The 14,265-nt window shown below is 47.5% G+C and overlaps 1 protein-coding gene across 1 annotated transcript in view; it reads right to left on the bottom strand.

Annotated features, from left to right (window-relative positions):
- The window catches only part of HGFAC (HGF activator), an 89,738-nt gene that overhangs the window by 71,114 nt on the left and 4,359 nt on the right, over positions 1-14,265 (bottom strand). Inside the window, exon 2 of the mRNA XM_083151818.1 lies at positions 12,322-12,397. Within this exon, the coding sequence (XP_083007944.1) occupies positions 12,322-12,397 (76 nt within the window). The remainder of the gene's footprint in view (positions 1-12,321; positions 12,398-14,265) is intronic.

The following is a 14,265-nucleotide window of genomic DNA, read 5'->3' as shown; positions in this document are numbered from 1 at the left end:
AGTCTGCTATGGGGGTGGCAGAATTTGCCAATTGACCAATTAGCAGAAAGCAGAGTTTTGTCTGTAAGTAATTCCAACATGAGATAGTGTCACCTATAGCAGGCAATGGGGAGATGGGCAAAGCTGGAGAGAAAGCGTAGAGTACGGCTATGTGTGCATGCATGGACAATGGCAGTACGTCATTAGGCTGCTGGTGGAACTCCGTGAGAAGGGATTTTTCCCAGGAATCCTAAAAAAGGGATGCAGTTAACATCCTATCAGTCCGAATACCGATGTCGGCATCCCAACTGACAGGCAGTAGACCGGCCCCAGAATCCCAACATCAATGAGGATGCCAATGCCATATTCCCGATTGCTGGCATCCCAAATGTAAGTATGCAGGGCAGGTTTACTTTAGGCCAGGGGTGGGTGGAGGTTTAGGCACTGGTGGATGACTTATTTATTACAGTTTCTTTTATAGCGCAGCAGATTCCGTTACGCTCTACAATTGTAGACAGTGATAAAACAAACTGGGTAACAACAGACAGACTTGGAGGTAGGAGAGCCCTGCTGCAAGCTTACAATCTATAGGGACATATGAGGGAAACACAAGGACAGGAACCAGTAATAGCATAGCAGTCCCACCAAGTTACAAGTCCAGAAGGGAAGCTATATAATACATAAGTGCCTCAGAGGGTTATACGTGTGGCACTATAATATGATAGGCTTGCCTGAAGAGGTGATTTTTCAGGGAACGCTTGAAAGTTTGGAGGCTAGTGGAGAGTCTTACTGTGCACGGAAGGGCATTCCATAGGGTGGCAGCAGCCCGATGATAGTCCTGTAATAGTGAATGGGAGCTAGTGATCCGTGCAGAAGAGAGACGCAGATCTTGTGCAGAGCGGAGTGGTCGAGTTGGGAGATATTTAGAGATAAGTAAAGAGATATATGCTGGTGCAGTATGGGTAATAGCTTTATATGTGAGTAGAACGGTTTTATATTGAATACGGTAAAACACAGGCAGATTGAATGTGGGGAACAAAGGACAGTTCAGAGTCTAGGATGACCCCAAGGCAACAAGCTTGTGAGGTAGGGTAGATTGTCGAGTTGTCAACAGTTATGGAGATATCAGGATGGTAACTGTTCTTGGCTGGTGGGAATATAAGTAATTCCCTTTTGGAAATATTGAGTTTGAGGTGGTGAGAAGACATCCAAGATGAGATGGCAGAGAGGCATTCATAGACTCGGCCTAAAACCACTGGTGACAACTCTGGGGTTGATAGATAGATTTGAGTATCATCAGCATACAAGTGATACTGAAATACCAACAAGCTGATTAGTTCGCCAAGAGATGAGGTATAGATTGAGAAAAGCAGAGAACCTAAGATTGAGCCTTGCGGAACTCCAACTGACAGAGGTAGTGAGGAGGAAGTGGAGTCAGAGAAGTGAACACTGAAAGAGCGATCAGATAGGTAAGATGAGAACAGGAAATGGAGGGAGTGTAGTGTTTGTAAGAGAAGAGTGTGATCCACAGTGTCAAACTGTTGTTCACTAACGGGAGGGTTAGGGTAAGCTGCAGGGAGGGAGGATTAGGGTTAAGGGGGGCAGGGGGAGGATAAGTATACTTACCGGCAGGGGCGGATTGGCCATTGAAGTTACCGGGAAGTTTCCCGGGAGGCCGGCCGAATGCGAGGCCGAAAGCTTAACCCAGTCGCAGGTGTAACATGAGGGCTGGCTGACCGCAGGGGGGCACCCAGCAGGGCTGGAGTGGCTGGGGCAGGACGTCTCGCCAGCGGTGCCTGCCTGAACTTTGATGAATAACTGCCTGGGGGGGCGACAGCCCTCTTCACTCCCCCCCCCCCCTGTATCCGTCCCTGCGCCCGCGGCAATGAAAGGGCCCATGCAGCGTGAGCGGAGCAGGAGCATCAGCGTAGCTTAAGCCTTACAGCAGGGCCGGTGCTAGCTGGAGAGATACTCTCCCTGCCCTGCTGACCCTGTTCTTTAGTGCTGCTGCTACCGCGCCTGTCAAATTACATGACAGCGCAAGCAGCATCCACGCTCTTTATTCCGCAGCCGCTGCAGCCCCCCCCCCCCCCCCCCCCCGTCCGGTGACCTGAGCAGCAGCCCCTGTTCCTACCTACACACAGGCACCGGCGGCTCCCAGGCATCCAGAATGAACAGAACTTGATGCGCAGCTTGGGTCATGGACAGCCTGGTGGAACATAGGTAGGCACCCTCTTTACTTTTTAATGTACACATATAGTATATGGATATATATATATATATATATATATATATATATATACATCCATAAAGAAAGACAGATTTTAGTGTCAAAACATCACCAGAAAACCATTTTATTTCTCTACTGTGAATGCCACTGTCTTTCTTTATGGATGTATTTTATCTTAATTGATGAAACCACGGGAACTACCACTGGATATGCACCCCTTGTCGTCACCCTGGCTTCTGTTTGTAGGCACCCACACTCTTGCCTGGTGGCAGTGTCTTTACGCCCCCTTCTCTCTGCTGTAGTGTCTCCCCCTGCTCTCCCCTACCACTCACAACTATTTCTCCTCTTTTTCCCTGCTGTCCCAACCAGAGGCTGTGTCTGTATGTCTGCGCCATGTGTCAGTGTATATTTGTGTCAGTTTCTGTGTGTCAGTTTATGTCAGGATGTCAGTGTCCATGTGTCAGCATGTGTGTGTCAGTATGTCAGTGGTTGTCCGAGTGTCATCGTCTGTGTATCAGAATCTATGTGTCTGTATGTCAGTGTCCGTGTGTCAGCATATATGTCTATGTGTCAGCATCTGTGTGTTAAATGTCAATGTCTGTGTCCACATCTGCGTATCACTGCATCTGTGTGTCATTGTAAGCATATGTCTGCATGTCCATGTGTTATGGGCCGTTCATGGACCAGTGGTTTTGACCCCCCAACCAAGCTAAAATTTGCTAGTCAGCCCTGCACCAAAGATTGCTGAGCATGGCCTACCTGCATGTATTTGCTGACTATCAGCTCCCAATCAGCACCTACTGCTCAGTCCATACTTGGAGGCGCTGAATGCAGGTTAACTTCAGTGGGGGGGGGGGGGGGATATGGTTCTTGGATCTGACTTGGCATGCTCCTGTGTGCCCAGACCTCCCACCTCATTGAACAATCTATCTTTCTCTCCACCACATTAAGAGGCGCCCACACAACTTATAGAAAGTGTCACTACTATGGTGGGCATTGTGTATATGGGATATTACTGTGTAGCTTCATATGCACCGCTTCACCGCTAGCCCATCCTGCCACTCAGGTCAGCACCTGCCACATCTTGCCGCCGCCCAGGATATTTATAGCTATTTGGTGTTTTGCCTAAAATAAGGCAAATAAACTTACAATATATTTATCTGTTTCATGGAGTAGTCAGAACTGGGAAGGGGAGGAGTCGGGACTGGGAAGGGGAGGAGTCGGGACTGGAGGGGGGGCAAGATTTATCAGTAAACCGCCCCACCCCCCCTAGAAGAAAAGTCTAGATCCGCCAATGCACGGGCAGCAGGCTGTCGGGTTACTGTGAGCCGGAACATGAGGAGCCACACAACCCACAGCGCCTGCAGTCAGCCTGGACCTTCCCACAGTAACCTGGATGCCTGACACCTCCAGCGCCATTCCCCGAGGCTCCAGACGCCTCAACACTTCTCTCAGCTGCGAGCTGAGATGATCAGGAGGATGACGATGGCCCGGAGATGGCAGGCTTAGGGAGTCCTAGTGCCCAGCTCTGAGCACGTTGCAGAGGTTGTGGACAGGCAGGATGAGTACTATATATATATATATAATCATAAAACATACATTTAATTTCCATTTTAGACTGCAGCACCTCACTATCTTCAATTGAATTATACAAAGGAATAGACTGTGTCACCAATTTTGGAATTTAAATGTTTTTTTTTTTTTTCAAATGTAACATGCCACGACATGTTGGCCACGACCACAATTCGGTACCCAACATACCTTTGCCCTGGGCACCATCGTAACCTAGCTACACCTCTGCTTCACAGTGTGATGGTGCTCCGTGCTGGAAAGGTAGTCTTGCACAGAACCCCAACTTCATCTCTGTCCAACCTGTCAATGTCCTCGCATCCTCTCCACATTTTTACCCTGCATCCCGACATCTCAGTCCCCGCATTCCCTCCCCCTCTGTCCCCATGACCCCTCCGTGTCTGTCCCCGCATCCCTGCTATCTCTTTTCTCGCATACTCTCTGCTTCTGTGGCATAATGTGAATTATTACATGTAAATTTTGGCTCAAACAGTGTGGCATAATGTGATTTTTGGCTCAAACTGTATGAATTTTGGGCTTATTCAGTGTGGCATAATGTGAATTTTTAAATTGAGTTGCTGCTGGGTGTGCGAAGATATGCCAGGCTGCAGTTAGGAGGCTGCTGCTGGGGTCTGGGGAAGGGGCACTGTAAGGGGATGCAGCAGTATGTCTCCCATTTAAACTCCAATATTGATTAGGCTGATTTAAAGCTTATGGACGATATGCTTAAACCCGCTTAACCAGCCCGAATGCCCCCCTCCCGCACCTGAAGGATCAAAATATCAACAGTCTGAAGGTGAGTGTGTAAGGTGAAGTTAGTGCCAGGCAACCACACAGGGTCCATTCACATTTTACAGTCCCTCCAACAAACACGAGTTTATGAATTTAATATTTAGACACTCTCAAATTTTTAGTCACCGATGTCTCTAAATATACTGATGTGCTAATCCCGCATTCTATTATGCTGGTGTGGAGCACACATTGTTTATTTGGTGCCACCCACATGAGGCCACTTCCAGAAATTTTCCAGGGCCACTTTTAGTCCCCAATCCGTCCCTGGCTGAGGGGCTAACTGCGCTGTCACTCAAATGCTGTGCCCGCACTGAGTCCGCGCTGTGTCATTATGCCGGGGGAGCTGAGGAGACGGAGCCCGCTGTAACATTATGATGGGGGGGGCTGTCACTCTCCGCCCTACGGTGTCTCCACATAGCGCCTGCAGCGCTATTTCATTGCCTGCCCTGCCTAATAGAACCCTCCTGCTCCAGGCTGTGCAGACTTCAAGCCAGCAGAGAGACCTCTGCAGGAGCAGATAAGTATAATAACTGCACCAATACACCTGCAGCAAGTTTGCATGTGAGTGTGTACACCTATTCCCCCCCCCCCTGCAGCCTATAACCCTAACCATACACACACACACACACCACAGCCTATCACCCTAACCATACACACACACCGCAGCCTATAACCATAACCATACACACACACCACAGCCTATCACCCTAACCATACACACACACCTGCAGCCTATAACCCTAACCACACACACACACCCCGCAGCCTATAACCCTAACCACACACACCCCGCAGCCAATAACCCTAACCATACACACACACACCACAGCCTATCACCCTAACCATACACACACACCGCAGCCTATAACCATAACCATACACACACACACCGCAGCCAATAACCCTAACCATACACACACACCACAGCCTATCACCCTAACCATACACACACACCGCAGCCTATAACCCTAACCATACATACACACCGCAGCCTATAACCCTAACCATACACACACCCCGCAGCCTATCACCCTAACCATACACACACACCGCAGCCTATAACCATAACCATACACACACACCACAGCCTATCACCCTAACCATACACACACACCCCGCAGCCTATAACCCTAACCACACACACCCACCCCGCAGCCTATAACCCTAACCACACACACCCCGCAGCCAATAACCCTAACCATACACACACACACCACAGCCTATCACCCAAACCATACACACACACCGCAGCCTATAACCATAACCATACACACACACACCGCAGCCAATAACCCTAACCATACACACACACCACAGCCTATCACCCTAACCATACACACACACCGCAGCCTATAACCATAACCATACACACACACACACACACCACAGCCTATCACCCTAACCATACACACACACCGCAGCCTATAACCATAACCATACACACACACCGCAGCCAATAACCCTAACCATACACACACACACACCACAGCCTATCACCCTAACCATACAGACACACACACACCGCAGCTTATAACCATAACCATACACACACACACCGCAGCCAATAACCCTAACCATACACACACACACCACAGCCTATAACCCTAACCATACATACACACACCCCGCAGCCTATAACCATAACCATACACACACACACTGCAGCCAATAACCCTAACCATACACACACACACCGCAGCCAATAACCCTAACCATACACACACACACCACAGGCTATAACCCTAACCATACACACACACACACACCGCAGCCTATAACCATAACCATACACACACACACACCGCAGCTTATAACCATACACACACACACACACACCACAGCCTATAACCCTAACCATACACACACACACACACCGCAGCCTATAACACTAACCATACATGCACACCACGCATCCCACAACCCTAACCTTACACACACACACACCGCAGCATATAACCCTAACCATACACACACACACACACACCACAGCCTATCACCCTAACCATACACACACACCGCAGCCTATAACCATAACCATACACACACACACCGCAGCCAATAACCCTAACCATACACACACACCACAGCCTATCACCCTAACCATACACACACACCGCAGCCTATAACCATAACCATACACACACACACCACAGCCTATCACCCTAACCATACACACACACCGCAGCCTATAACCATAACCATACACACACACCGCAGCCAATAACCCTAACCATACACACACACACACCACAGCCTATCACCCTAACCATACACACACACACACACCGCAGCTTATAACCATAACCATACACACACACACCGCAGCCAATAACCCTAACCATACACACACACACCACAGCCTATAACCCTAACCATACATACACACACCCCGCAGCCTATAACCATAACCATACACACACACACTGCAGCCAATAACCCTAACCATACACACACACACCGCAGCCAATAACCCTAACCATACACACACACACCACAGGCTATAACCCTAACCATACACACACACACCGCAGCCTATAACCATAACCATACACACACACACCGCAGCCAATAACCCTAACCATACACACACACACCACAGCCTATAACCCTAACCATACACACACACACCGCAGCCTATAACCATAACCATACACACACACACCGCAGCCAATAACCCTAACCATACACACACACCACAGCCTATAACCCTAACCATACACACACACACACACACCGCAGCCTATAACCATAACCATACACACACACACCGCAGCCTATAACCATAACCATACACACACACACACACCACAGCCTATAACCCTAACCATACACACACACACACCGCAGCCTATAACACTAACCATACATGCACACCACGCATCCCACAACCCTAACCTTACACACACACACACCGCAGCCTATAACCCTAACCATACACACACACACCGCAGCCTATAACACTAACCATACACACACCCCGCAACCTATAACCCTAACCATACACATACACACCCCACAGCCTATAACCCTAACCATACACACACCCCGCAACCTATAACCCTAACCATACACATACACACACCACATTCTATAACCCTAACCATAGAGTGTATAGTGTAAGGTACATTATGGTGTGGGGTGTATAGTGTGAGTGGAATTATAGTGTGTATCATATAGTATAAGTGACACTAAGACGTATTGCCTAATGTATAAGGGACAGTATGTGGGGGGGCGCCTGAAAATATTTTGGCTGGGGGGAGCAAAATTTATAGTTACGCCACTGCTCCCAGGCATCCAGAATGAACAGAACTTGATGCGCAGCTTGGGTCATGGACAGCCTGGTGGAACATAGGTAGGCACCCTCTTTACTTTTTAATGTACACATATAGTATATGGATATATATATATATATATATATATATACATCCATAAAGAAAGACAGATTTTAGTGTCAAAACATCACCAGAAAACCATTTTATTTCTCTACTGTGAATGCCACTGTCTTTCTTTATGGATGTATTTTATCTTAATTGATGAAACCACGGGAACTACCACTGGATATGCACCCCTTGTCGTCACCCTGGCTTCTGTTTGTAGGCACCCACACTCTTGCCTGGTGGCAGTGTCTTTACGCCCCCTTCTCTCTGCTGTAGTGTCTCCCCCTGCTCTCCCCTACCACTCACAACTATTTCTCCTCTTTTTCCCTGCTGTCCCAACCAGAGGCTGTGTCTGTATGTCTGCGCCATGTGTCAGTGTATATTTGTGTCAGTTTCTGTGTGTCAGTTTATGTCAGGATGTCAGTGTCCATGTGTCAGCATGTGTGTGTCAGTATGTCAGTGGTTGTCCGAGTGTCATCGTCTGTGTATCAGAATCTATGTGTCTGTATGTCAGTGTCCGTGTGTCAGCATATATGTCTATGTGTCAGCATCTGTGTGTTAAATGTCAGTGTCTGTGTCCACATCTGCGTATCACTGCATCTGTGTGTCATTGTAAGCATATGTCTGCATGTCCATGTGTTATGGGCCGTTCATGGACCAGTGGTTTTGACCCCCCCACCAAGCTAAAATTTGCTAGTCAGCCCTGCACCAAAGATTGCTGAGCATGGCCTACCTGCATGTATTTGCTGACTATCAGCTCCCAATCAGCACCTACTGCTCAGTCCATACTTGGAGGCGCTGAATGCAGGTTAACTTCAGTGGGGGGGGGGGGGGATATGGTTCTTGGATCTGACTTGGCATGCTCCTGTGTGCCCAGACCTCCCACCTCATTGAACAATCTATCTTTCTCTCCACCACATTAAGAGGCGCCCACACAACTTATAGAAAGTGTCACTACTATGGTGGGCATTGTGTATATGGGATATTACTGTGTAGCTTCATATGCACCGCTTCACCGCTAGCCCATCCTGCCACTCAGGTCAGCACCTGCCACATCTTGCCGCCGCCCAGGATATTTATAGCTATTTGGTGTTTTGCCTAAAATAAGGCAAATAAACTTACAATATATTTATCTGTTTCATGGAGTAGTCAGAACTGGGAAGGGGAGGAGTCGGGACTGGGAAGGGGAGGAGTCGGGACTGGAGGGGGGGCAAGATTTATCAGTAAACCGCCCCACCCCCCCTAGAAGAAAAGTCTAGATCCGCCAATGCACGGGCGGCAGGCTGTCGGGTTACTGTGAGCCGGAACATGAGGAGCCACACAACCCACAGCGCCTGCAGTCAGCCTGGACCTTCCCACAGTAACCTGGATGCCTGACACCTCCAGCGCCATTCCCCGAGGCTCCAGACGCCGCAACACTTCTCTCAGCTGCGAGCTCAGATGATCAGGAGGATGACGATGGCCCGGAGATGGCAGGCTTAGGGAGTCCTAGTGCCCAGCTCTGAGCACGTTGCAGAGGTTGTGGACAAGCAGGATGAGTACTATATATATATATATATATATATATATATATATATATAATCATAAAACATACATTTAATTTCCATTTTAGACTGCAGCACCTCACTATCTTCAATTGAATTATACAAAGGAATAAACTGTGTCACCAATTTTGGAATTTAAATGTTTGTTTTTTTTTCAAATGTAACATGCCACGACATGTTGGCCACGACCACAATTCGGTACCCAACATACCTTTGCCCTGGGCACCATCGTAACCTAGCTACACCTCTGCTTCACAGTGTGATGGTGCTCCGTGCTGGAAAGGTAGTCTTGCACAGAGCCCCAACTTCATCTCTGTCCAACCTGTCAATGTCCTCGCATCCTCTCCACATTTTTACCCTGCATCCTGACATCTCAGTCCCCGCATTCCCTCCCCCTCTGTCCCCATGACACCTCCGTGTCTGTCCCCGCATCCCTGCTATCTCTTTTCTCGCATACTCTCTGCTTCTGTGGCATAATGTGAATTATTACATGTAAATTTTGGCTCAAACAGTGTGGCATAATGTGATTTTTGGCTCAAACTGTATGAATTTTGGGCTTATTCAGTGTGGCATAATGTGAATTTTTAAATTGAGTTGCTGCTGGGTGTGCGAAGATATGCCAGGCTGCAGTTAGGAGGCTGCTGCTGGGGTCTGGGGAAGGGGCACTGTAAGGGGATGCAGCAGTATGTCTCCCATTTAAACTCCAATATTGATTAGGCTGATTTAAAGCTTATGGACGATATGCTTAAACCCGCTTAACCAGCCCGAATGCCCCCCTCCCGCACCTGAAGGATCAAAATATCAACAGCCTGAAGGTGAGTGTGTAAGGTGAAGTTAGTGCCAGGCAACCACACAGGGTCCATTCACATTTTACAGTCCCTCCAACAAACACGAGTTTATGAATTTAATATTTAGACACTCTCAAATTTTTAGTCACCGATGTCTCTAAATATACTGATGTGCTAATCCCGCATTCTATTATGCTGGTGTGGAGCACACATTGTTTATTTGGTGCCACCCACATGAGGCCACTTCCAGAAATTTTCCAGGGCCACTTTTAGTCCCCAATCCGTCCCTGCTTACCGGACCCCTGTCTGGATCCCCTCTATCGGGATATCAGTGTCAGTAGCCCAACTGCCAATCATGCATGTGTATTCCCCTAAAAGTGCGCTTGTCATGAATGTCATATGGGGCCTTATTTTGGTTCATTCTTTCTGACAAAATCCTTCTTAGATGGACAAAACCATGTGCACTGCAGGGGGGGCAGATGTAACATGTGCAGAGAGAATTAGATTTGGGTGAGTAATTTTGTTTCTGTGCAGGGAAAATACTGACTGCTTTATTTTTACACTGCAATATAGATCTCACTTTGAAGTAAAACCCCACCCAAATCTAATTCTCTCTGCACATGTTACATCTGCCCCACCTGCAGTGCACATGGTTTTGCCCATCTAAGAAGGATTTTGTCAGAAAGAATGAACCAAAATAAGGCCCAAAGTTTTGTTGAACTGACCTCTGTAGGGCTATTGAAGGGCTCAGTGGAAAAGAGACTACATGGATTCTGCTGCCATCTAGTGTCCACTCCCCTAACTTCTAACTTAAGGGCATATGCCTATTTCTCACCAGCATCATACAACACCCTGCTATGCTATTTCAAGACATGTCTAGTGGGCCAATAGCACTTGTGGCTTATGTCCCGTTTCCCCTGTGCCCTAGAATGATAGTCTGGTGGTGCTAATGTGCACCAACACCAATAAACAGAGGATTCTGCTGGATGTGGACTTCCAAAAAAACATGAAAAACTTGTGTTTACCATCTGATTGTCGACCAAGTGATTGTCGATGCCGGATCCCTCCCCTCGATGCAAAATTTTGTGAATGTGTAACGCTATTGTGTGATTGCTTCCCTGCAGCACAACCTGGCTGCAAAGCCAGTTGCCGGACGGACATCTTTTGTGATGCAGCCCCTGCACATGATGTCACTCAGCCTTCGGATCGCGCCATCACAATCCTCTGTCGCTGCCCAATCATCACTGAACAGCGATGTTTGCAAATCTATAAAATGTGGTGTTCAAGGATCATGAATCCGCATCCATAAAATTCTTCACCTCTGCTCACATTTCATAGGTGGTCGGTTCTCCTGGGAAGCATCAGGCAGCAGGAGAAATGCCCAAGCTCCTGATGAAGACGCGAGCTAGCGTCGAAACGCGTTGAGCAGCATCCAGTATCTCTCCACTGCACCCAACTGCCATTTGCACAATACCAGGACTGCACTATATCCCGCACTTTATTCCGGACCGGTTTCACTATTGTCTCCAGGACCTCTCCAATTCAGCAGCTATTAGCAGTGTCATGCCAGGTATGCTTATACCAAAAGGACTGCCATAACAAACCTGCTTGAATCACCTGGACCTACTGGGCATTTACCCGGATTGGGACATAACCTATGCAGCTAGACCTTTAAGGAGACTTTCCATTTCCCCCGTCTCCACCTGGTAAATATAACGTGCTGGTGCCAATACTGTGGAGATATTTACATCAGAGAGCCTCTGTCCTATTATATGTATTTTTTAATGTATTTTTATTGTTTATGAATTATTATGAGAGCTCTCATTGAATTATATTTTTATTATTAAATGTTATAAATATTCACATGTGGTAGTGTATACTTCTTCAGAACAAACCTAGCGCTGTACACCCACCTTTTTCTTCAGGCAGCAGGAGAAATACCGCTACTGTTGGTCATTCATTGCTTTCCCCAATACAAGTATTCATTAATAGTTCACTTAATATCCCCATCCGGAAAACACTCTCCACTGCTGGGATCTTACCTGTCTGTGCAGTGTGCTTCAATGTCTGAGCAACAGGGAACATGCGGTCATGTCTGGGGTTGTGACGGGCAGGTTTCTGTATATAGATATGAAGCCAATTAATATCACATTCAAATAAAGAAATCATTTGTTTAAATGTTTAAACTGTTGAAATCTCTGTTATCAAACATGCTTGAGGGTGGTTTTGACAAAACCAAAACAATGATGAATTTTAGAACCAAAACCAAAACATCAAGGTAAGAGGACATGTCTAGTAGGGTGTGGATCATTTTATCGACCACACTTCGATAGTCGACAGTCATTAGGTCAACACCGTTGGGTCGACAGGTGGCAAGGTCGACAGGGTTCTCTGTCGACATGGGTGAAGGTCGACAGGTGTCTAGGTCGACATGGGACAATGTCGACATGGGTTTAGGTCGACACATGCGTTAGGTCGACATGGTTAGGTCAACAGGTCGTTAGGTCGACAGGTGTTTTTTCACCCGAATGTCGACACAGTCGTCATGGACACAGTTGGAAGTGAACCGCAGCCCCTCGCATCACTCGCCATGCTTCGGGCACGGTGCCTCACTGCGCTCGGCACACTATTTTATTCTCACACCACGCCCTAGTGGATGGTAGGGCATGAAATACCGCCTGTCAGCACATGTTGGCTCAAAAAACAATGAAAAAACCCATGTTGACCTAACAACCTGTCGACCTAAACACATGTCGACCTTGTCCCATGTCAACCTAGGCACCCGCCGACCTTCACCCATGTCGACCAGAACTCTGTCGAACCAACGGTGTCGACCTATGTGCTGTCGACAATACGACCGTATCCCGTCTAGTAGCAATGATAAGCATGCAGCCCCCGGCGCATGTGCAATCCACTAAAATCACTAGGAGCGGCTGCCTTAAGTGTGACACAGAATCAGGTGTTCTTTAACATAAAGAAAAACCAAGAGAAGCAGCGCTACAACCACAATGAATAAAATAAATCGATTGTTCAATAAAATTAATTTATATTAAATTTAACCCAATTTAATTAACACATACACATACAAAACATACGTAAGTATTAGGATAAAGATAAAAAAAAATCATAAAATTAGCCTCACTCGTAGGATGAATTTGCGAGCCTTATGCTGTGTACACACGGGGGAGATATATTGCTCAGCCATATATGGCTGAGCTATATATGGCTCAGCAATATATTGCTCAGTTTCTCCTTTACATCAGCGACCAGAGATGGTCGCTGATGAAAAAGAAACTGCCGGGGGGAGCCCGGCAGTGGTAATCAGCTGGTCGCAGGAGCATGTTCCTGCGACCAGCGATCACCACAGGGGCAAAAATGGGAGCACGCACACTCCCATTGCGGGCAATATGGTCGTTCAGCGACCATATTTCCTGCGATTTTGCACAAAATCGCCCCTGTGTGTACGCACCTTTAGTTTGTCATGTGGCTCTAGGATAAGTCAGAAGAGGTAAGTGCATATTCCCAATTCAGCTGCCTGAAGATGATGGGTGAATTTTCAAGAAAATGATGAATCCTCTCTATTTGTACGGTTCCCAATCCGGAGCCCCTGGAGGAATATTTGAAACAGAAGGACCCTCACGTGTTCCCAAAGTCCTCTCTGGTGATGCGGTGCCCCCAGTTACCGCTGGAGGAACAGAGGTTGTAAGAGGTGATACAAAGTTTTTTGGAGGAGTCCTCTCTGGGTGATGATAGGTGGATATAGTCACCTGAGGATATCCCAATGGCTTGGGGTCCTGTAAAAGGCCACAGTGAGGCCTGTTGGGGGTTCACCAACACAAAGGGGGATGGGGTCGGGCTGAAATGATGGCAGCTGATATGAAAGGTCAATCCTAGAGTCCTGAGGCTGTAAACACCTGACGCGTTTCGCTACTGGCTGTAGCTTTTTCAGTAGGTGGTTCTCTTACATAACAATCCTTTCCACAAAC

Source organism: Crinia signifera, chromosome 1 (genome assembly GCF_055691185.1).
Source record: "Crinia signifera chromosome 1, ASM5569118v1, whole genome shotgun sequence".
Lineage (NCBI taxonomy): Eukaryota > Metazoa > Chordata > Amphibia > Anura > Myobatrachidae > Crinia > Crinia signifera.
This window is presented reverse-complemented; position numbering and strand designations above follow the sequence as displayed.